The 19,590-nt window shown below is 54.8% G+C and overlaps 6 protein-coding genes and 1 non-coding gene across 7 annotated transcripts; 3 read left to right on the forward strand and 4 right to left on the reverse strand.

Moving 5' to 3' along the window:
* Positions 1–1,152: 1,152 nt before the first annotated feature.
* On the reverse strand, positions 1,153–1,751 carry C8Q71DRAFT_788043 (uncharacterized protein). The gene is made up of 2 exons (XM_047925196.1): positions 1,428–1,751; positions 1,153–1,372 (listed from the first exon to the last, which is right to left on the reverse strand). Exon 1 carries the CDS (start codon positions 1,688–1,690, stop codon positions 1,442–1,444), a length of 249 nt encoding a protein of 82 aa, XP_047773320.1. The 5' UTR covers positions 1,691–1,751; the 3' UTR covers positions 1,153–1,372; positions 1,428–1,441.
* Positions 1,752–4,575: 2,824 nt separating this feature from the next.
* C8Q71DRAFT_799539 (N-glycosylation protein-domain-containing protein) lies at positions 4,576–5,605 on the forward strand (the record flags this gene model as incomplete). Its single annotated transcript, XM_047925893.1, has 4 exons — positions 4,576–4,716; positions 4,778–5,005; positions 5,084–5,171; positions 5,223–5,605. 4 exons carry the CDS (start codon positions 4,576–4,578, stop codon positions 5,603–5,605), a joined length of 840 nt encoding a protein of 279 aa, XP_047773321.1.
* Positions 5,606–5,908: 303 nt separating this feature from the next.
* C8Q71DRAFT_384581 (uncharacterized protein) lies at positions 5,909–7,816 on the forward strand. Its single transcript, XM_047918220.1, has 3 exons — positions 5,909–6,138; positions 6,197–7,196; positions 7,250–7,816. The coding sequence occupies exons 2-3, from the start codon at positions 6,269–6,271 to the stop codon at positions 7,717–7,719; spliced, it is 1,398 nt and encodes a 465-aa protein (XP_047773322.1). The 5' UTR covers positions 5,909–6,138; positions 6,197–6,268; the 3' UTR covers positions 7,720–7,816.
* Positions 7,817–8,851: 1,035 nt separating this feature from the next.
* On the reverse strand, positions 8,852–9,440 carry C8Q71DRAFT_862817 (uncharacterized protein; the record flags this gene model as incomplete). Its single annotated transcript, XM_047928078.1, has 5 exons — positions 8,852–8,924; positions 8,994–9,004; positions 9,097–9,164; positions 9,223–9,336; positions 9,395–9,440. The coding sequence occupies 5 exons, from the start codon at positions 9,438–9,440 to the stop codon at positions 8,852–8,854; spliced, it is 312 nt and encodes a 103-aa protein (XP_047773323.1).
* A 1,869-nt stretch (positions 9,441–11,309) lies between these two features.
* On the reverse strand, positions 11,310–13,151 carry C8Q71DRAFT_384598 (uncharacterized protein). The gene is made up of 6 exons (XM_047918221.1): positions 13,093–13,151; positions 12,851–13,029; positions 12,204–12,789; positions 11,718–12,146; positions 11,403–11,663; positions 11,310–11,344 (listed from the first exon to the last, which is right to left on the reverse strand). Exons 2-5 carry the CDS (start codon positions 12,932–12,934, stop codon positions 11,461–11,463), a joined length of 1,302 nt encoding a protein of 433 aa, XP_047773324.1. The 5' UTR covers positions 12,935–13,029; positions 13,093–13,151; the 3' UTR covers positions 11,310–11,344; positions 11,403–11,460.
* A 630-nt stretch (positions 13,152–13,781) lies between these two features.
* Positions 13,782–13,905, forward strand: C8Q71DRAFT_t149. Its single transcript has one exon. It is a non-coding gene; the product is annotated as a tRNA-Leu (tRNA).
* Positions 13,906–15,828: 1,923 nt separating this feature from the next.
* C8Q71DRAFT_788064 (OPT oligopeptide transporter) lies at positions 15,829–19,119 on the reverse strand. Its single transcript, XM_047925197.1, has 12 exons — positions 18,687–19,119; positions 18,481–18,634; positions 18,312–18,421; positions 18,191–18,257; positions 17,100–18,137; positions 16,983–17,045; positions 16,885–16,928; positions 16,735–16,828; positions 16,545–16,679; positions 16,373–16,491; positions 16,184–16,312; positions 15,829–16,129 (listed from the first exon to the last, which is right to left on the reverse strand). Exons 1-12 carry the CDS (start codon positions 19,032–19,034, stop codon positions 16,100–16,102), a joined length of 2,331 nt encoding a protein of 776 aa, XP_047773325.1. The 5' UTR covers positions 19,035–19,119; the 3' UTR covers positions 15,829–16,099.
* Between the last annotated feature and the right edge of the window lie 471 nt (positions 19,120–19,590).

The following is a 19,590-nucleotide window of genomic DNA, read 5'->3' on the forward strand; positions in this document are numbered from 1 at the left end:
CGGATACCGAGAGGGAGCAACGACTGGAACAGTAATGCAACTGTTCTCCGAAGCTTGTCACGGCGATCGTCACAATGCCGACACGGCCGAGGTTCAAGATCCGCCGTGCCGAATGCTGCCGACCGTGGCTGAAGACGCGCTGGAACTGCAACTGCAGTGCCAGTGGTGCCGGAGCGAGGTTTACCGGCTGTTTACCTGCGAACGGGCGGACGCGGTACAAAAATGAGGTCGTGACGATAAAATCATGTCTTCTAGGCATGTAGTACAGTATAGTATGCACAAGATTCCGAAGTATGTACTCTTCGAATTATATCAGTGGATCGTAATGGTCTGTGCTACTAGGCGCGCTATTACATCGCCAAGTCGTGCGGCGGCAGGTTACTAGTAGAGCGGGGCTGTTCTCTAGGTCTATATACAATGTCAGGTGTGTCGTAATATGCAGGTATATAGGGTGAATATGCGTGAGGTGTCCCAGGTGCATACATCGCCACGGGTGGCATTATGAACGAGTCCGAGTCACCACGCGGCCGAAGGCCACACTGTGGCCTGAGCCGCTGGACCTTTTTGGCGATTGTGCGTTTACTGAGAGGGTGTCCAATTACGCTGAGATGTTTGATCCAATCAACAAAAGCCTTCTCCTGTCCAGGAGTGAGCAGCTGTTGAGAAGCATGGGCAGCTGAGCGAGGCTTTGTTTTCCCTTGGAGACGGCGAAGTAGAGTAGAGTAAGGTATGTTATGATGAGAAGCAACCTGTTTGATATTAACATCGCCGGATTGACCACGAATCTCTTTAACAGCTGAACTGATAGCAGCTTCGACTGCAGCTTTGTGTGCATGAGTACGAGCAGAGCTTGGCATCGACCTGCCATAGACAATTCTGGATGCGAAGACAGAGCTGGCCTTCCGCACTTGTAACTCACGGAGTCACAGCCACACATTGCCAAATGCCGTTCATCGGCAAGGAGCGGAGATGAGATCCTGGATCGTCGAGTGGCTGCTCATCACGCTCCGACCTCATCCAAAAGACATTTGCCTCCAGAGGTACGCTGCATGCACGGATCCCACCGGAGAATTTTGTAGAAGGTATCATGAGGTTGTAAATCCATATATCCAGCCTCTCAAAAGAATCGTACAGACCGCGGAGTCATCCGAGGCGATCTAAGCACTGAGATTGATGGACAACGGTATGGAATGAATTCTGTACATTCAGCCAGTTCAACAACACATCGTGCGAAGCGTGTAGTTGTAAGGAGCATGGTACAATACATGATATACAAAAATCCCAGAATATTTGGAGCAGGCAGTGTGTTCAGAATTGAGTAGTTGCATTACTATCCCAGTTGCATTACTGGTACCGTGATAGTACCATCGGCCTCGTGGTGTCGTGAGGCAGCGCTTCACAACGACATTAGCGGGGAGCGTACTCACGACTCGTATATCCGTTACACGGGCAGAAATCTGCCAGTAGGCAACCGTAGGGCGGGTAACGAGGCACCCGCAGGGGAATGATGATATTTTGACGGATAGCTTGACGGTGTCCTGTGAATCAAGGGTAGTGTCGCACCTGCAGGACGGGCCTGTGGTTTGCTTGTAGGTCTTACACGTGGGCCGCTGTGACATAATCCGCACCAGAAAGGGGAACCAAAGCCGGCCATAAGGACAAGGGGAAACTGTAAAAATAATTCAAACATAGCGGGAGTCGAACCCCGGTATGATATAATGGATGAAAGGCAACGTCGTAGCCAATTGAGCCATGCTGGCTTTGTTAGCATGACTCAACAACTTGTATATAAATGTTACTATTATCCATGCCCATACAACCTCTTCAAGTGCAAGTCCGGTCTTGACTTGCTTGACTCTTGAGCATGCTACATATGTATCGCGCGTTCTCAACGCGGAAGTCAGAATACGTGAGGATATAGGAAATCTTATTTCGGGCAAATTCATAATGTCTCTATGATCACAGTACCCTTGCAGCCTTGCTCACCACTCCAGTAAGTTATCCTCGCCTTGGACTTCGCGGTCGCTGCGAGTGCGTCACCTGACGCTACCCAAAAAGGTAGGTGCACCGTGCCCTCGGGTCCATCAAAGTACTCTGTGATATATGCACACGTAACCCGAGGGCAAAACGCCGACCTTGAACCGCAAGCAGATCGCATGCAGATCGCAGGCTGCTCATAGGCGGGACTGCGCGAAATTACACGGTACCTCCGCTGATAGGATTCCTCCAGATTTTTTTCCGGCCGTGTACTGAATATCAAATAGCGAGGCAGGCATAGGCAGCAGCACCGGTGGGAAGCTCTACACAGTCGGATGCGAAGGATTGTTGTTTGCCAGTGGCTCCTGAAGTGTGGGCTGGCAGCTCGGAGGCGGTACTTATATCGGATGTAGGGACGTGATGGGAAGTCGATGCTCACGCGTATCTGCGCGAGTAGGTGCACGGCTTGAAGGAGATAGACCTGGTCTAGGCCATCCAGTGCCGGCAATTGCAGACACTAGAGGAGAATACATTAGAAGGAGGTATGTGAGTAAGGGCGACGCGCCGTCACGCTGTGAATGAGAGGGCCGCACCACAGCATCTCACAGCCCCGGAATGTAACAGAGACAAAGGAGGAATCGGAGAGGGGAGGCGGTCTTCGCTATCGCGGCTTTGGTATGATCGCATACGCCCATCGGCCCCCACAGGCTGCAGATCTACCAATAAACACAGACCCAATCGTCGTCAGCGCGCGCATACAGTCACCTCAAGACAACTCGAGTTCATAAACGCATGATGGCTGCATCATCAGCACGGGCACTATCACCAGCATCAACATCGGCATCGGCACAAAGGTGGGCGGGGGCAAAGGCGGCGGTGGCCATAAGGACTGTGGTTGTGGAGACATGTTATGGCCTGCGGGTGCACGGTGCCCGTACGGCGTAGATCCATTCGGACCTCGACTGCCCTGACTGTGCGCTCGGGGGAGAGCCCGCCGCCGAGCGAGCATTCAGTGAGTCAGTTACTGCCCTGCGAGACCACGAGAGCGTGCTAGACCGGCGGGAGGAGCGGCGACGGAGGAGAGCCGATTATACTGTATCATACATATTCGCTCGTGTCGCTTGGCGCGACAGGAACAGGAGGGTCGACAGGTGCATGGGCAAGGTGTGGGCTAGCCATGTCGTCGCTGTCGATTTATCATTCTGGGCCGGGACGACAGGGACTGGCCCACGCATGCCATGTCCATGTCGTCGGGTCCGAGTCTGCGTCCGCGTCTGCGTCCGCGTCTGTGTTGATTCAAAAGGCGGGAAGACGGTCGAGACGTGCTAGTGATGAGTCGAATCTCGGACGGGGTGGGCATGCCGCGTCGTCGGTGCCCGGTTTGAGTATGAGGTTGGGTGTCAGGCCTTCAGGTGGGATGACAGGCATGCCACTCGAGATGTGCTAGTGGTGTTGGTGAGTGTCGTGCGGGACGGCGGGCGCGCGAGGCGGGTTGCTCGAGGTGTTGCGCGGTGACGAAGTTGTGGGTCGTGTCTCGGGCTTCGTACTGGGGGTACCGGTACTAGCAGTGTAGCACGTACTACCGGTTTTACCGATCATGCGTCAATCATGCGTAGTCGTACAGCGGCACTCTACATGTTCCCCAACGTAGGCCTTCACGTGACCCAGGTCTCCCCACGCGACTGGCGTCGGGAATGTGGCGCAAGTTGGGCGCAAGCGGCAGGCAGACACTTTGCAGAGTCCATCATGCTCTAAACTACATACTACTGGCGCAACTCTCGAGTTATTGTGCATCCTGGTAAGGATTAACCAATGAAATTGCTCAGAAGTGACGAGACGCGAAAATTTCCAAGCCCAAATCTGTCGCATGTCCTCGTTTCGCGATTCGGGAGCCACCTCGAGCTCGTCCTTTGTAAGTCTGACGGAGCATCTGGGACGAGAACAGCGTATCTCAAGCATTTGGGAACAGTAGACCCCTCGTTCTGCCAGTCCCAATTCCATCGTTTCGCGTCGAGGTGAAGCATTCGCTCGTACAGCTACTAGTCCTCCAGAAGCACCGGCACATCTCGTCTGGTTCAAGTTCACTAGGAAGATTACGCAGGTAGGCTACACGCCTTTGTGAACTGTCAGGAACTGAACGCTAACGAGACTCTGGCTGTGGGCTCAGGCATCGCAGCGTATCTGTCCCGCAGGCATTCGTCGCCCTCGCCTCGTAGGCCAGGATCTCACAAGCCATCGACCGTGAACCCTCCGAGCCGCGTCCATTGATTCCTATTCCGTTCCTCGCGACCAAGTATCTTACCTATGAGTGAGCCAGAGACCGACAGCAGCCCACCGCCATACTCTCCCACACCTCCCGATTCAGTCACCTTTGCCCAACTACAACGCGCAACCTCGACCCCGCAGTTCCAACAGCATCCCAATCGGCAAGTCCAACACCTCTCCGAGCCGACCTCATCTGCGACCCTCGCTCCTCAGGCCCTCTCGTCCATACGTGCGACCTCTCCTCCAACGCTCCCGCTGCCGAACCCGCAACCCAACGTGTCCGGTGATGAAGCCGACGAAACGTCAGCTTCGGAGGATGGCATATTGTACACCATGCCTCTGAGCCTAGCAGGGAGCCTGAGATCGCGTCTCTTGGGGCGCAAAGACCCGGGCCAGGACGGCGAGCGGTTGAGACCCATTACAACGGCAGCTGGCGTGCCCGGAGCGACGGAAACAGAGACGGAGAGCGATTCGGTGAGTCGATGAGACTTGCAGTGCCCCTGATGGCTTCGTGTCTTACTCGTTGATCGACCAGCCACGCAACCTTCCAACTGCTCGAATCACAGGTCCAGCACTTCCCGCTCCTGCGCCCTTCGCATGTCCACCCTGGGTCTTCGCATCTCTTTTCGTCTTCTCTCGTCTGCTCTCGATAGTCCCCGCTGTCTTCGGGACATTATGGAACATCTATCATATCGTTTGGCCCCCGAGTGGTCCACCGAGCCCTCTAAGCTGGCGTGTTGACTACTTCGTTAGTGTGTTATGGGTAAGTCCTTGTATTCTGCGCGACGCTTTCTAGTCAGGCTCATCATTTGGAGGCCAGTCTATTCTCACTGGTTGGCAGTGCTTGCAACTAACGACGGGAGTACTCAAGCGGTGGAGAGTTTACTACTCCCCGTTCGCCACTCTAATTCGGTTGTTCGCCCTCCAAAGTACGTTTCGAGCGTCACTTTGAAATCGCGATGCTTGACCCTCTGTGACAGCGATCTGCTGGCCAGCCACCCACCTGACGCTAACGCTCCTCAACCACGAGCAGCGCCCGGCCCTCTGCTGGGCTGTCATCGGTACAACCACATGTTACAGTCGTAGCATTCAGTTGTGGGTGACGTCCAACATAGGTCCCGCGCCCGCTCCTCAGCCACGAACTACCCAGCCTCCTTCGCCCTCGCCGCTTCGCCGATCGCTCCTTGCCGGCGCGAGCGGTATGCGGGAGGAATGGATCAAGTTGCGTCGTCGGCGCTGGGACTGGAACGAGGTAGTCGTCAAATGTGTCCTACCGGCGGGTGTGATCTACTTCATCATGGCTTGGGCTGACATGTTGAGGAGGGAGTGGGAGGTTTCGAGGTGCACCTTCGAAATGATGTAGTTAGTCTCGTATGTACTAAGGACGACTCTGTGTAACAAAACCTAATGTGGCATTCCTGTCACAACTGTCTGCTCACCCGTGTTACAGTACCATTTGGTATATGACACGATGCACTGGACCAGAAGTCGCCGCATATGGAGTGTTCAAGTTGATGCGGAGCGGCGTAGGCTTGCCTTTCAAGTTCCCCTGCCCAGGACGAAGCCGACGGCGTGTGGCCGTGACTCCGCCTTGTCTGTGGTAAGTACTCTAGGCGTCTCTATCGGGACGTCTTGGGACACCATAGAGCACTGTAAATCCGCATGCGGATTGGATGTCGGGACCAGGCTGAGACGCCTGTGCAGGCGGCACAGTGCGATAGCCTGTCGTCCCAGGTCGTCCCCGACTGCGGCTATGGCGCCTATTATCGCGGAATTCTTTGACTGCAACCACCGTCAAGTTGGTGCCCGCCGTCCCCCCTCGCCGCCACAAGACGGGGATTCCACTTTGGATTGTCGAGCAGATATATCAAGGACTAGAGTTTGCTCGGAATTACGGTGCGTGACTGTCGTCGTCGTGCGCGGGACATCAGCTCATTCTAGCTTCACTGTTCAGGTCCTACATCTGTACTCGGCGAAGACAGCATTCTGTGTTATACACGACTGCCTCGCTGCCTTGGAACTCATTATGACCGCTTGTGTAGTCCCCATCGAGGTGCTTGATGCCATTCTCGACAGCCTGGATGGCGATCCGGTTGAGCTGAGAACATGCAGCTTAACGTGCCATGCTTGGGTCCATATATGCCGACAGCGGCTTTTTCAATCCGTAGATCTCAGGTGCACCAAGGCGCGTTGTGACGGGTTCCTACGGGTGCTGCAATCGTCCGCCTCGACGGGTGCACCGATTGCTGACTACGTCCGCGAACTCACGCTCTACGGAGTCTTTTCTCCTAGCTTGGGCGGCGACTGCGACTCCTTATGTCGATTCATTGGCTTCAATATACTCGAGATGTTGACTTGTACAACCCAGCTCGTCCACCCTGGCCCCACTATCCGAATCACGCTGGGTCGTATACTGAAGCGACTTCATCGAACTCAGCTGCTGCGACTTGTTTGCTTCAATTGGACTGATATTGCACCTTTTGCATTCCGAGGCCAAGCCAGCGCAAGTTCGAGAGCCCTTGTGGACCTATTCGCCGGCATGCCCGCTGTGTCCTCATTGGAGGTCTTACAGTCGACCTTCCTCTCCCCTTCCGAACTCTTACGACTACTGGCTGCGTTTCCTGGATTATCCACCCTGACACTGCAAAGCATTCACTTCCATCCCGATGCCGATTCGTTCGATAGGCCAAACTCTGCGGCTCTCCGTCACTCAAGCGTCGGCGTCCGGCGCATCGAGAAGCTCTGCCTCGATGCAGATATCAAGATGCTGCCCTCGTTCGTCGAAGGCTTGTTGAGCCCACCGTTCGCCCCGGCGGTTCGTGAGATGTCAATCAACAGCTGCGTTCGCAGTGCCGAGAACTTGACCACTGCGATGCTCTTATCACGAACGCGGTCGACACTGGAGGTGCTCCGCGTGAACTACTATTACCCGGCAACGTTCCTGGACATACAACGTGAGTTGTACTAGATGATCTTCATGTATATACTTAGTTGACGATATGTCAAGTGTCCTTAAGGGAAGTGGACTGCTCACAGCACCACAAACTACGCGTCGTCACGCTCAGCTACTATTTCGACTCATCGAGGAGTATCCGAACTATTTGTCCCTACCTTCCTCAGTTCTTGAAATCGCTACCGAAGGGTATTCGACAACTCCAGCTTCGCTTCATTGTGCATTGTGTGGTTTCAATCTACCCCACTGTCTATCTAAACTTCACAGACTGGGATGTTCTGGACCAAGCGCTTGCCGAACTGCACGAGAGACTCACGGCGCTTCGGATTACAATCGACGTCAGGACTTTGAGGATTGACGGCCACCACATCGATGGGCTTCTCGATATCGTGCGGCCCATCATTGATCGCCTACCGATGAGCCTCAGAGGAGGGGCGCAAGTCTACCTTCTAGGCTCATGTTCACGAGGCGTGTATGTGGAGAGCGATCGTGAGCCAATCTGGCTCGGGTCGCCGTCTCTATGAATGGGCCTACCGAGCTCCTTGTGTCCACGCCCTCCCTCTGTGCGGACTTCACACTCGGTGAGTTCCTTGAATGTTCTGTGCTACAGTGCTGATTGCTTTGGACTATGTCTAGAACGCAAACGGGGTTTTCGGACCAACCGGGACACATGACGTGCATGCTGTTCCATAGATATTGGGTATCAAACACACGGAGATCATAGAGGGAGGGGAGGGTTGATCGGTCGAGTAAACGGAGAGCTGGTGCGTTTGACGCTGGCTTTCCGTGCGCCATTCGGATAATTACATGCACACGGAGTGATATCGTAACTTTCTTGCAGGGCCAAGTGCTGGGGTTGCCGATGTACACCACTCATACCCCCCAGTGTTGCTTCGTGCACTGCCTGGACTCGGACATGCTTTCTAATCCTATTCATTGCATCGTGGGTCATTGTCTGCAGGTACAACGTCGTATGTCGGTTGCTGTCCACCGAATTTAGGCAGCGTGTGGGCCCCCTTATGTCCTTTTGTTCCCTCGTACTCTGGCTCGCGCAAGGTCGCGCCTGGGTCCACGCGGTGTTTGATCCGATGACTGGAAGGCCAGGACTCACGAACCTCAGGGTACTATGTAGCGCATCGCGCACTGAGTCGTAATTGGCACACGTAGCGCAGGCATCGACCCGAAGCCCTCTACCCAATACGCTATCCTGCCGTTGAACGAGAGGCTCGTTGAGGTCACTTGCATTCTACAAAGTATATCGAAACGCGAAGCTCGTTGGCCCTCACGGCAGGTCGTATTACCTCGTCTCTTTGAACGCTACATGAAGCTGCAGAAATCGGCTTTGTACGAGATGTCGTCGGCACGACAGGAAGACTGGGACAAGACTCTGCTGGGGGTGTCAAGTTAGCTGGTAGAAGCTGCTGTAGCCGTGCATCCTCCGGCAGCTCTTATACCTTGCAGGCCTTAGCTTGTCAGCCGACAGGACTTACCAGCAACAGGACCTGTCAGCCAACAGGACCGGTCAGCCAAAAGAACCTGTCAGCCGACGGCTGAAACAAGAGTGCCGCTTCCGGATGACGCTGCATGTAGGCGGCACTGGAATCTATCACGCTTGGTTCGGCGATCGTATCCCGAAGTCTACTCATGTCGATAGAATTAGTTCTTCGTGACCAACTGGGTGGACGATGCAAGCATCACACGATCGTCAAACGCGAGATGCGCCAATATGCTGAATGACCATTATTGACGGACACGTCTATATATGCGTACAGCGGTCGGAAGAAAGGTCCTCGCATACAGGAACTCTTCCTACAGCAAATGTGAGTTACGGCCAAGTGTTCTCCAAAGAAAGACTCACATCGTCTCCCCTGAAGCTGATTTAGGACTTGAAGATAAGCTACGTGCGCCGCGGCGTCCTTCGCGGCGTCCTTGCTGTCGCCCTCACCACGTCCGTACTCAACGCCATTGACTGCATGGTCACAATATATAAATCGTTCACCCGGATAGTGACACAGAAGGGCACTCACTCATAGCGACCGCGATCCAGGGGCCCTGGTGGCCGTGGGCGGCGCTCTCTGCCCACGTCAGCTGTCCCAGGGGCTTGTTCTTCTGCAGTATGTTGTTCAGCTCCGTCCGCCAGTCTGCTCAATTGAAGCGGTGTCAGTCTGCCGTTCGTCTCGCGGTGTGCGGCCAACGCACGGATGACGGCGGTCTGGTCCTGGTTCTGGTTCTGGTTCGCAGACATGTCTTCCTTGTGTGCCGTGTGCTGTGTTGCTCGGTTTGCGTCGTCGCAAGTTGCTGACCATCGTGCGTCCGTTTCCAGGTTTTATACGGCGAGCGTAGGCATTCCATGATACTTCGAGACACCCAACGCGCAGTCCCGTGAAATCGCGGATGTCTTGAAGCATTTGTTTGGAGACCGGTATGTGGAATGAGGCCGTTCAGTCTGTTGTCCGAGGCGGGTCCGATCCTGCGACAAGACATCCACAGCGCTTCGGGCGGCGGACCACGAATAACGACGCCGAGACAGAATCGGCATAAGCGTGGACGGTATGTTGAGACCTGAACACCCAGATAACGTTGTGGTTGATTTCGCCCTCGAAGGGTAGCATGACCACGGGGTGTACGTCCAGTCACATCCACGCGTGGATTATGTAGCCAGTATCTGCTCGGATAGATGTGTTTGTCATGTACACAGTACACCGTCCTCACCTCCATCGAGCACACACGCCCCCCGTCAGGTCGTGGCCAATGACTTGCATGTGGCGAAACACGCCACACGAAGAGACCTATCGGCCCAGTCTGGCATCCGATGACATCCGAGGGAGCCAGCAAACAGCGGTATTAGGTACTAGTTCGAAATAACGAGACCGGTCAGCCTCATACCGCGCAATATGCCGCTTATATCAAACATTCCACAACTGCACTCACATGCTGCTCATATTTGGCCCAACTCTACCGCAGGAGTTGAGGGTCATATTGCGCGCGTCCACTGCTGGAGCGACGATACGGGGCATTCTTCTGCGACCTTGGATGCTACCAACCCGCTAAGTGGCGTCCCGTGGTGTCTCCCCGCCGACGCCCAAGCTCAATGAACGGAGGCGACACGGACGAGCTTGAGGGTTATTAAACCGGCAGCCAGAATGGTTCCCAGTGGGTATCGGCAACTAATCCTAACGGCATGCACGACAGCTCGCCCGAGCACGGTAAGTACGCACCGGCAGCTATGACATAACGCACCTTACTATCGACTGCCAGTGCCGCACCGAGTTCCGCGAGGCATTCAAAAATGCGTGAAATGGTGGCCAGGATCTGCAGGCTGTGGCCGGGTATGACGACGAGAAGCGAAGACGGGCTCGAATCCAATAGTGTTTGGCATCCGGAGGACCCACTGCTTGCCGGTATCTACTATCGAAGTCAAGATGTTCATCACGGCGAATGACTTGAAGTGCGGATGATTTCGTATAGAAGATGCGAATTCTGTGCGGACTACCTCTGGGGCAACTTTTGATAGCTTCGGATGCAAACGAGAGGCATTGTCCAGATAGCCGGTCGGTGCCCACCTCAACCAAACGTACCACCTATGTACTCCTGGGCGGAGCCTATAGCTCCCTGTTGTTCCCAGGTGCATTCGGATCATCAAACCTAGAACACACATTCGACGCAGCAAACGGTATGCACTCACACGTCAACTATGTGGTCCGAGTGTCTCGAGCCTAATTTAAAGCTTCAGAAGCGGGCCAACGGAGTCGTGCCTCGGCGACCTAGTGCAAGCACCAAGTCAGGACCCGAAATGCACGCCTGTCAAGTAGTGGCTGCCGCCTTCATGCAATTGCCACATGTACTTCCACGCATGCAAGCACACAGTGGACCTGGTGAACGTCGTCAGAGTTTGAGCCAACTAAGTTACAAGTCAACTCTCAGCCACAAGGCCGTGTCGGAGTTGACGCGGTTGTGGCGGTGGCTGAGCACCGATCGAGATCTCAACGCTAACGGTGCTAACATGCACGCGATCGTATGAAGCGTCTCAACACTCCATTGCTATAACTGCTAATGTTATCTCCAAAAACGGCTACGGCTCGTGTACGCATATGTAAACAACGTGTCGTGCCCGCATTCCAGCAGAGATGAGAGAAGAGGACGGGGAAGCTATCGATACAGTATCATGAGAACCAACGCCATTCAGAGAAATCATCGTGATATTCACTCAAGGCTCAGTTCCCTCCGTCGGCGTCGCCTCGCCGGCAAGCAATGAGGAGCTCGCCTCAGTTGCCGGTGACGCCGCCCGTCGCGCCCGTGTTGGCGATACGGCTCGCCGCATCGTCCTGCGTCGTGCACGTGATGCTCGTGCCCGCCTTGTTCACGAGGGGGAGCGCGAAGCAGCTGAGTGACGCTCCGCAGGTCTGCGTCACGTACGAGCCGCCGACGCACTGCGCAAACTGGCCGCCGACGCACGCCTCCGAGCCGTCTGCCGCGCACCGTTAGTAAGGAAGCAGGCCGTGCGAAGAGAGGGAAGACGTACCGTCGCAGGCAGAGCTCGCGCTGAGCGAGGAGAATTGTGCGTTCTGCTGTTGCGCTTGCTGGCCGTTCGAGAGCAGGAAGCCGCTGCCCGAGGAGCTGCTGCTTGTCGAGGACGCAGCAGCAGCGGATGAGGTCGCCGCCATCGCGATCTCCGTGTTCGCCGTCGGCGCCGCCGACGGCGACGCGACCGCAGAGGACGCCGCACCAGAGGACGAGGACGAAGACGAGCCGTCGCCGCTGACGCCACCGGTGGCACCCGTGTTCGCGATGCGGCTCGCGGCGTCGGACTCGGTCGTGCAAGTGATGGAGGTGCCGGCCTTGTTGACGAGCGGGAGCGCGAAGCAGCTGAGCGACGCCCCACAGCTCTGCATGACGTACGAGCCGCTGACGCACTGCGCGAATTGGCCGCTGACACACGCGTCGGTGCCCTCTGCGGTGGCTGCTCGTCAGCAATATTCACGGAGAGTTAGTGCGTGTGCATGCGTACCGTCGCAGGTGTCGTTCGCGGTCATCGTGGCGAACTGCGCGTTCTGCTGCTGGGCCATCTGACCGTTCGAGAGGAGGAAGCTGGAGCCGGACGACGACGACGGCGACGATGATGATGATGCCGACGACGACGGCAACGATGACGGCGACGAATCAGAGGCGGTCACAGTGGCTGTGACGACCACACACGAGCCGGTAGAACTCGCCACCGCGGCGACGGACGTAGCAGCCACAGAGGTCGCAACAGCGCTAGTGCCCCCAGCAGACGATGCAGCAGCGGTGGTTGACGCGACGGCGGAGGCGGAAGCCGAGCCTGAGCCTGAGCCGCTGGTAGAGCCAGTGCCAGGACTGTCGACGAGGTCGGAGAGCTGCTGGCCGTCGGGGATGGGTCCGCTGGGGTTCGCGGGGCACGAGCCGGCGGGGGAGACGGCGCTGGTCATACCGAAGGGGATGGTGCCGGGGGAGCCGACGGAGAGGCCCCCGACAAAGGTGTTCTCGTTCGCGCCCTGGAACTGGCACTGGAACAGCCCATCGAGCTCGGCGTTCTTGGGCGCACTCTGGCAGTAAGGCACGGCTTGTGAGGTCGGCTGCAATGTACATCCTTGATCAGCATGACAGGTGGACTGTGCGGGATGGTTGCCTACTGACCGTGTTGCGAGGCTGCTGCGCAAAGATCTGGGCAAACTTGATCATGTCAGCGTCGCTGTTAAGCTGCTTCGCGAGATCGATCATGGTGTCAGCGGCATCTTGTTGACCGCAGGCGTCAGCGGCGGCGAGGAGGTTGCCAAAAGCATTGACGGCGATGGTGTTGCACTGAGAACCTCCACCTGCGGCATCCTGAGCCACTCATCAGCAGTGGTCGCGCGCAGACAGCATAACTGGAGACGTACACAAGCCGCCTCCCACTTTGTGGTAGAGTCGGAGATGGACTGGGCAATGCGCTTTTCGAGCGGAAAGCCGTGCACATTGACGGCGACAGAGACGAGAGCGACGAGAAGAGTGTTGAAGATGCGGGCCATGGCGAGACACGTTATGCGTCACGTTAAGAATGAATGGATGGTGCTTGACTAGCAGCAGGGAAAGGTCAGTGCCGGACTCGGACGCTAAGAATGGCCAGAAGGAGTGAAAGCCGGGAGAAACAGTGGCGAGCGCAGCTCGGGAGGCGCGACGTCAGGGAAGGAGAGGAAGGGAGAGAGGGAGGAATGGTGGGGAGAGCGGAGGGAAGACGCGCCGTTATATATGTGCACTTTGCAAGTGCGTAAAGCGAGAAGCCGGTGATGTTGGGCCATGTGGATGCAAAGCGCGAAGAGAGGGGCCACATGAGGACAATGGCAACAAGGAGAACAAGCACGAGGAGGCAGTTGCCGGTCGCCAGGCGGCCATTGTGCCCTGTGGAGCCGCATTAGAGTGTGTGGGAGAGTAGTGCCAAGCAGCCATCCAGTGCCTTTCCGCCTCCAAGCGTCGTTCAACGCCCAATCGATTGTCCAGCACAATGTCCATCGCACAATGGGCGCGATCAGCACAATAGTCTCCGGAAGGCCCCGCTGGTCATGCGTATAAATAGGCGCCAATGCACCGTGGTGAGATGGCCGAGTGGTCTAAGGCGCCAGACTAAGGTGAACTCATGGAAACATGATAATTTAACTCATTCAGCCATGGTTATCTGGTCCGCAAGGGCGTGGGTTCGAATCCCACTCTCATCATTTTGCTCGAGGTATGTACGTGGTATGTTTTATTTCCGTGAGCCAGCAAACCGCGGAGGAGACGAGAGGCAAGACGTCGATCTGCCTCGGAAGGTTGCCCCACCACCGGATGAAACTTTCGATCCTTCAAGTGAAAGATCGATAAAATTGACAAAATCTTTTTCACGATATTTCGTATGAAAGATTGTCAATAAAAGTCAGAAACAATCAATTAATCATTCAGACTCGAAGTATCAGGAACAGATCACAGAAGGATTCATTGACAAGTGTCTTTGATCTGTTTGTGATCCTCTAGGCAAATGATTGAGAACATGATATTCAAAAATTCTTGGACACTATGTGGCTCAATTGTTCTGAAAGGATTGAAAACAGATTGTCACATGGGGTGTTACAATCTTTTCTCAATCTTTCAGGCTGTCACAATCTGTTTCAAATCCTTCCAGCTGTTGATATCTTGGTGAGATTGGAAACAATTTGTATCCCAGGGGTTCAAAACAATTTGCCCAAAAGGATTGACAAGAGATTGTGACACTAGCTGTGACACTGTGCCACTTCCCTATGACAGAGCAGTGAAGGCAATTATGCCAAACCTATGATAAGCTGCCTTCTGCTGGTATGCTCAGTCATTTTTGGTCCCTCATTCATTGCCTGCCATCACATGAGTCTCATTAGATGCACTCAGTGTACAGGGTTGTACTTGTGATTGTACATTCCTAGAGATGTGCATCTCATTGTATGACTAATGAACATGTCCCAGACCTGTGCATGTCCAGATGCAATGAAAGAGGGACCAAAATTGACTGAGCATACCAGCAGAAGGCAGCTTATCATAGGTTTGGCATAATTGCCTTCACTGCTCTGTCATAGGGAAGTGGCACAGTGTCACAGCTAGTGTCACAATCTCTTGTCAATCCTTTTGGGCAAATTGTTTTGAACCCCTGGGATACAAATTGTTTCCAATCTCACCAAGATATCAACAGCTGGAAGGATTTGAAACAGATTGTGACAGCCTGAAAGATTGAGAAAAGATTGTAACACCCCATGTGACAATCTGTTTTCAATCCTTTCAGAACAATTGAGCCACATAGTGTCCAAGAATTTTTGAATATCATGTTCTCAATCATTTGCCTAGAGGATCACAAACAGATCAAAGACACTTGTCAATGAATCCTTCTGTGATCTGTTCCTGATACTTCGAGTCTGAATGATTAATTGATTGTTTCTGACTTTTATTGACAATCTTTCATACGAAATATCGTGAAAAAGATTTTGTCAATTTTATCGATCTTTCACTTGAAGGATCGAAAGTTTCATCCGGTGCACAGTAGCCGATGGACGCCCAAAGCATGCCCGAAGCATGCCCGATCGTCCGCCCAAGACACTACATAAGTATGCGACCTAGTAGTAGTACTTGATCGTACCAGCCACGTCACTGCCTACTTGCTTTGGCAACATTAGGATTGTTGGAGTTTGCAATCTCGTGCGTACAGACGAGTGCTTGGTCAGCATACATAGTATATAAGCTCGTTGCTCATCTGTTTGTACCTTACGTGTTTGACAGAGCTCAGACAAACGCGATATTCAGTCGTTGCACGGTCTGTCCGCGGTCGCTACGAGAAACTTCAATAAGGATTATGATGATATCGTTGGAGTAAGTTAACAAATGTCTTGTGGTGGAAGCTCTGACAAGTCGAACTCAAGACACGGATTGTTCCGACGACTCGGATGGCAGTGTACTACTAGTAGTAGTAGTAGGGATGATGAGAAGGAATCAGAATCTACCCTCTCATCCTGCTTTTATCATCCTTTTTCTATCATTCGCGAGTTATGTGGGTCCGGTCAAAGATAAGTAGTGATGCCTCTCGCGTTTGACGATCGTGTAAGTACTACTTGATAGTACTCACGTTTGGAATCCACGTAGTGCCAACTGTCGGCCTCCGAGGTACCAGACACAAACGCTAAGCGATGCAGCCTTGAGCTCGTTCAGACAGCTTCGCCGCCGTGTCTTCATCATCTTGGTCACGACTCGTTTGGAAGGGTTGGATCTATGTAGTAAGTAATGATACAGTTTGCCCTCGTGTGGCGAGCCGAACTGTTCGGCATTACCGTCATGGTAGTCTACAACAGCAAGAGATGATACGACGAACGAGCCCTTGCAACAATACTAATGTATGTCCATTACCAGACGACGCATCTACTCTGACCCTGTCACCTTGCAGTAATCCTGGGAAACCCGGCGTGAGTAAGCGGTAAGGACAGCAGTGCCATGTAGACATACCGCGTTACCCTCAGGGTTGAGTGCCCAATTCGGGAAGTTGACGGTGACACCACCTGCTCCCGCAAGCGCGAACGAGAAGATGAACACAAAGATCTGTGCGCCACCATCGACGGCAGCGCCGAACAGGTACTACAAAATATGCAACCTCAGCACGCGGGTCGCCATGGTGAGCGACAGGACACGACGTACGTTGTACTTCCTGAACCAGCCTGCGCGGTACTTCCGGACGTAGAAGTGCGAGGTGAGACCGATCGCCATCCAGGTGTTGATGTAGCCGTTGGTGCCACCAGCGAGATCACCGATGTTGTCTGCATCGCGTCGTCAGCAGCCATATTTGCCAAGAACTTCATGGTATACGCACAAGCAAGGACAGAGGTGTTGACGAGGGTGAGCCAATGCCAGCGGTACTTCCTATAGAGAAGCCACGGGATGATTGGAAGCCCAAGGCCGATGACGATACCGAGCGGCACGATGAAGTAAGGTCCGCCAGGGCCGTCTGTCGCGAACGAGTTAGTATCGCGTTGTGAAGGGGCTGTAGCAGCGGCACGTACAGATCTCCTTGCCGAGGGCACCCCAGAGGATGGCGTTGGCGTTGTACGACTGCACCTGTTGTCCGCTCCAGACGCGAGTACCCTCGTTACTCAGCTACAAATTCACTGAGATCAGATCGTGTCCATGCATCTGACAGATGGACGACGTACGAGAATCTCGCGCTCGTTAGAGATAACGGTCTGCATGATGACGTCTAGATATAAACGTGAGCGATTCATATCACCATGGTAAGTATTGGTGGACGCACAGTTGAGCAGTGCGCCAACGACAGTGCCAGCCATCTGTACAGAGAACGTGGTCCTGGGGGGCACTGCGAGAACGGCTCAGATGAGTTGCACATGAGACACATCACGCAAGAACATACACTTCGTGTACTGGCCGAGCTTGAGGTCGCCAAGCATGGACGCGGCTTGCTTCAGCGCCTGACTGGAGTAGAGCTCAAAGTACATGTTCGCCTGAGACGACCCTGGGATGAGCGCAGCGCCCAGCATCTGGAACATGTTCTGTATGACGGGCTTGAACGCAGCGACGGCCCACATTGCACCGTAGAAGGGGAGACAGAAGGCCGCGATGATCAGCGCGACGATGAGTGCCCACCAGGGCAGGCCTGACTTCTCCGTGTACGCACAGACCATCGCTGTCACGAACGCGGCGAGGGTGGTGGCGCCATACCACCACATTGGGACCTCGCGGTAGACCTGCATGCGCTGATAGTGGTAGTCGTCGATCGGGCGGCGGTGGACGTAGTCCATGAACGTCGCCCAGATCTCCTTGCCATGCCAAAGCGCGATGTGGACGAATGTCGCGCCGATAGACATGTTGATGCCGAGGTTGTAGATGACGGTCGACCCACTCTGCCAGGGCTGGCCGTGGATCTCGAACGCCGTCTTGTTGAGCGAGAAGTCCGGGTTGAGAATGAGGGACTGGTTGTAGATGCTGCCGTCCTCGTTGAACAGGTTTTGCGAAATGAATGGGAAGCTCTTGGAGTGCCACACGTTGCTGGCGAAGATGGCGGGGAGGAGGAAGTAGTTGATCAACCAGCCTACGTAGTTGGAGATCTGCGTCGAGAGAGGGGCGTAGAAGGGAGTCGAGGTGATGTTCGCCCAGTCGATGCCGAAGCCCATGAGCCCCATTCCCTCGTTACCCTCCGCACCACCGAAAATGTACGAGACCCAATCCGAGTGGCGCGCACAGAGGCACACGATGTTGAACGAACCGAGTAGAGGTGCGATCCACTCCGGGAACCACTCATACACGAAGATGGCGCCAGTGACGATCCAGAAGAACCGGAGACGTTTGCCCTGGAGAACCTCACCCTTGGAACGGTGCAGGACATCGAACAAGTTGACGTAGATGAGGTTTTGCGGGTACAACATCACCGTGGGGTAGACCAGGAACGCACCTTACGTTTGATGGTTAGCATGACAGTATTTGGAGGTGACACCCGTCACTTACGGAACAAGCCAGCGAAGCCATACCCAATCAACTGAGAGGCCAAGAGAGTGAAGATGGCGTTCCCAGGCTGTATGCAAATGTCAACGATATGTATATGAGAGTCGTGTCATGAGACACTGACGTTGACAGTAATGCCGTAGAACAGGTCATCCGACGCGAACACAAAGCAGGCTTGGGCAGCAGTGGCGGCTGTGTTTGCCATGATCTGCGCTGCAACATGCTCCTTCAAGTCTAGCATGAGATAACGATTAGCCCATATGTACGATACAGTAACTATGCAGGAGACTTACTGAACGGGCCAGGGTTCACCCAGTTCCAGAACCAGTTGCCATTGTGGAAGCGCGACCCAGGGCCTGGGATAGCAGCCTCAAAGAAGCGTCCGAGCATGTAGGCGAGCAGCTGCAGGAACAAAGCAGACACATCGATAACTTGTGGACGGAATTGCTACAGGGAGCAATCAGCGCTCAGCTGACAAGAGTTGATCATTCCTACTCACGAAGAGCATGCCAAGGACAGCGCCAAAGACAGCGAGGCCCAGTCCAGTAAACCACATACGGAACGTATGGATCGGAAGGTTAGGATCGTCCTCGCTGCTGACCAGTGCCCGGGAGAAATCCGCCGCCGTCTCGAGGACCTTCTCGTTGCCCTTCTCATCGTGGGGAACGCCGTCGAGCTCGTCGACGTCGACGGAGTGGGTCGTCGCCGATTCCTTGCTGGCCAGCTGCTTCTCGTCGAGCACGTCCTGCGACTTGCTTTCGTGGGCGTAGTGGGGGAGCTGGTCGACGACTTCAGCCGCGTCGCGCGCCTCGATGGGCGACGCGAGCTCGGGATCCTGACGTGCCATGGCGAGGGAGCTGTTAGACGCAACTGAAGAGCAAGGTCAGTGCGGAGCAAATGAAGGGCTCTGGGCGCGAAAGGGCGGTCGCATGGGCGTGCTCGGTTGGCGACATGGGGTATATGTACACGGCCGGTAGCCCGGTTTGTCGAGATCAGGACAGGGTCTCCATACGTAGGATGGCCTAGGAACGACTCCAGAACGGGCGATACAGTTGGAGATAGCATGTGGGTATGTCGCCGTCCTCATGCTTCGCGAGCGGCGCCTTCCACAGAATTGAGATGGAACGGGTCCGCAAGGGCTTACCGCGGCTTCCACCGGTCTTGGCAGCAGCCCCGGGCGTCGCACGGACGCTGCGATAAGCTTACGCCATATTGGCAACGCCCGCGAAATGGCCTGCTTCCGCGTCGGTGGCACGCCACACGCGAGACCTGGTGGCGTTCTGAGCCATTCGGACCGCCGATCAGCCCCTCCTCCCGCCCGTGAATCGCGCTCGATGCACCCCCCGCGCCTTCCACCTACAGCGTCCATCTGGTTCTGTGAACGAGTTCATCCTACGCGGTAA

This window comes from Rhodofomes roseus (genome assembly GCF_022264815.1).
Source record: "Rhodofomes roseus strain CIRM-BRFM 1785 chromosome Unknown C8Q71scaffold_34, whole genome shotgun sequence".
Classification (NCBI taxonomy): domain Eukaryota; kingdom Fungi; phylum Basidiomycota; class Agaricomycetes; order Polyporales; family Fomitopsidaceae; genus Rhodofomes; species Rhodofomes roseus.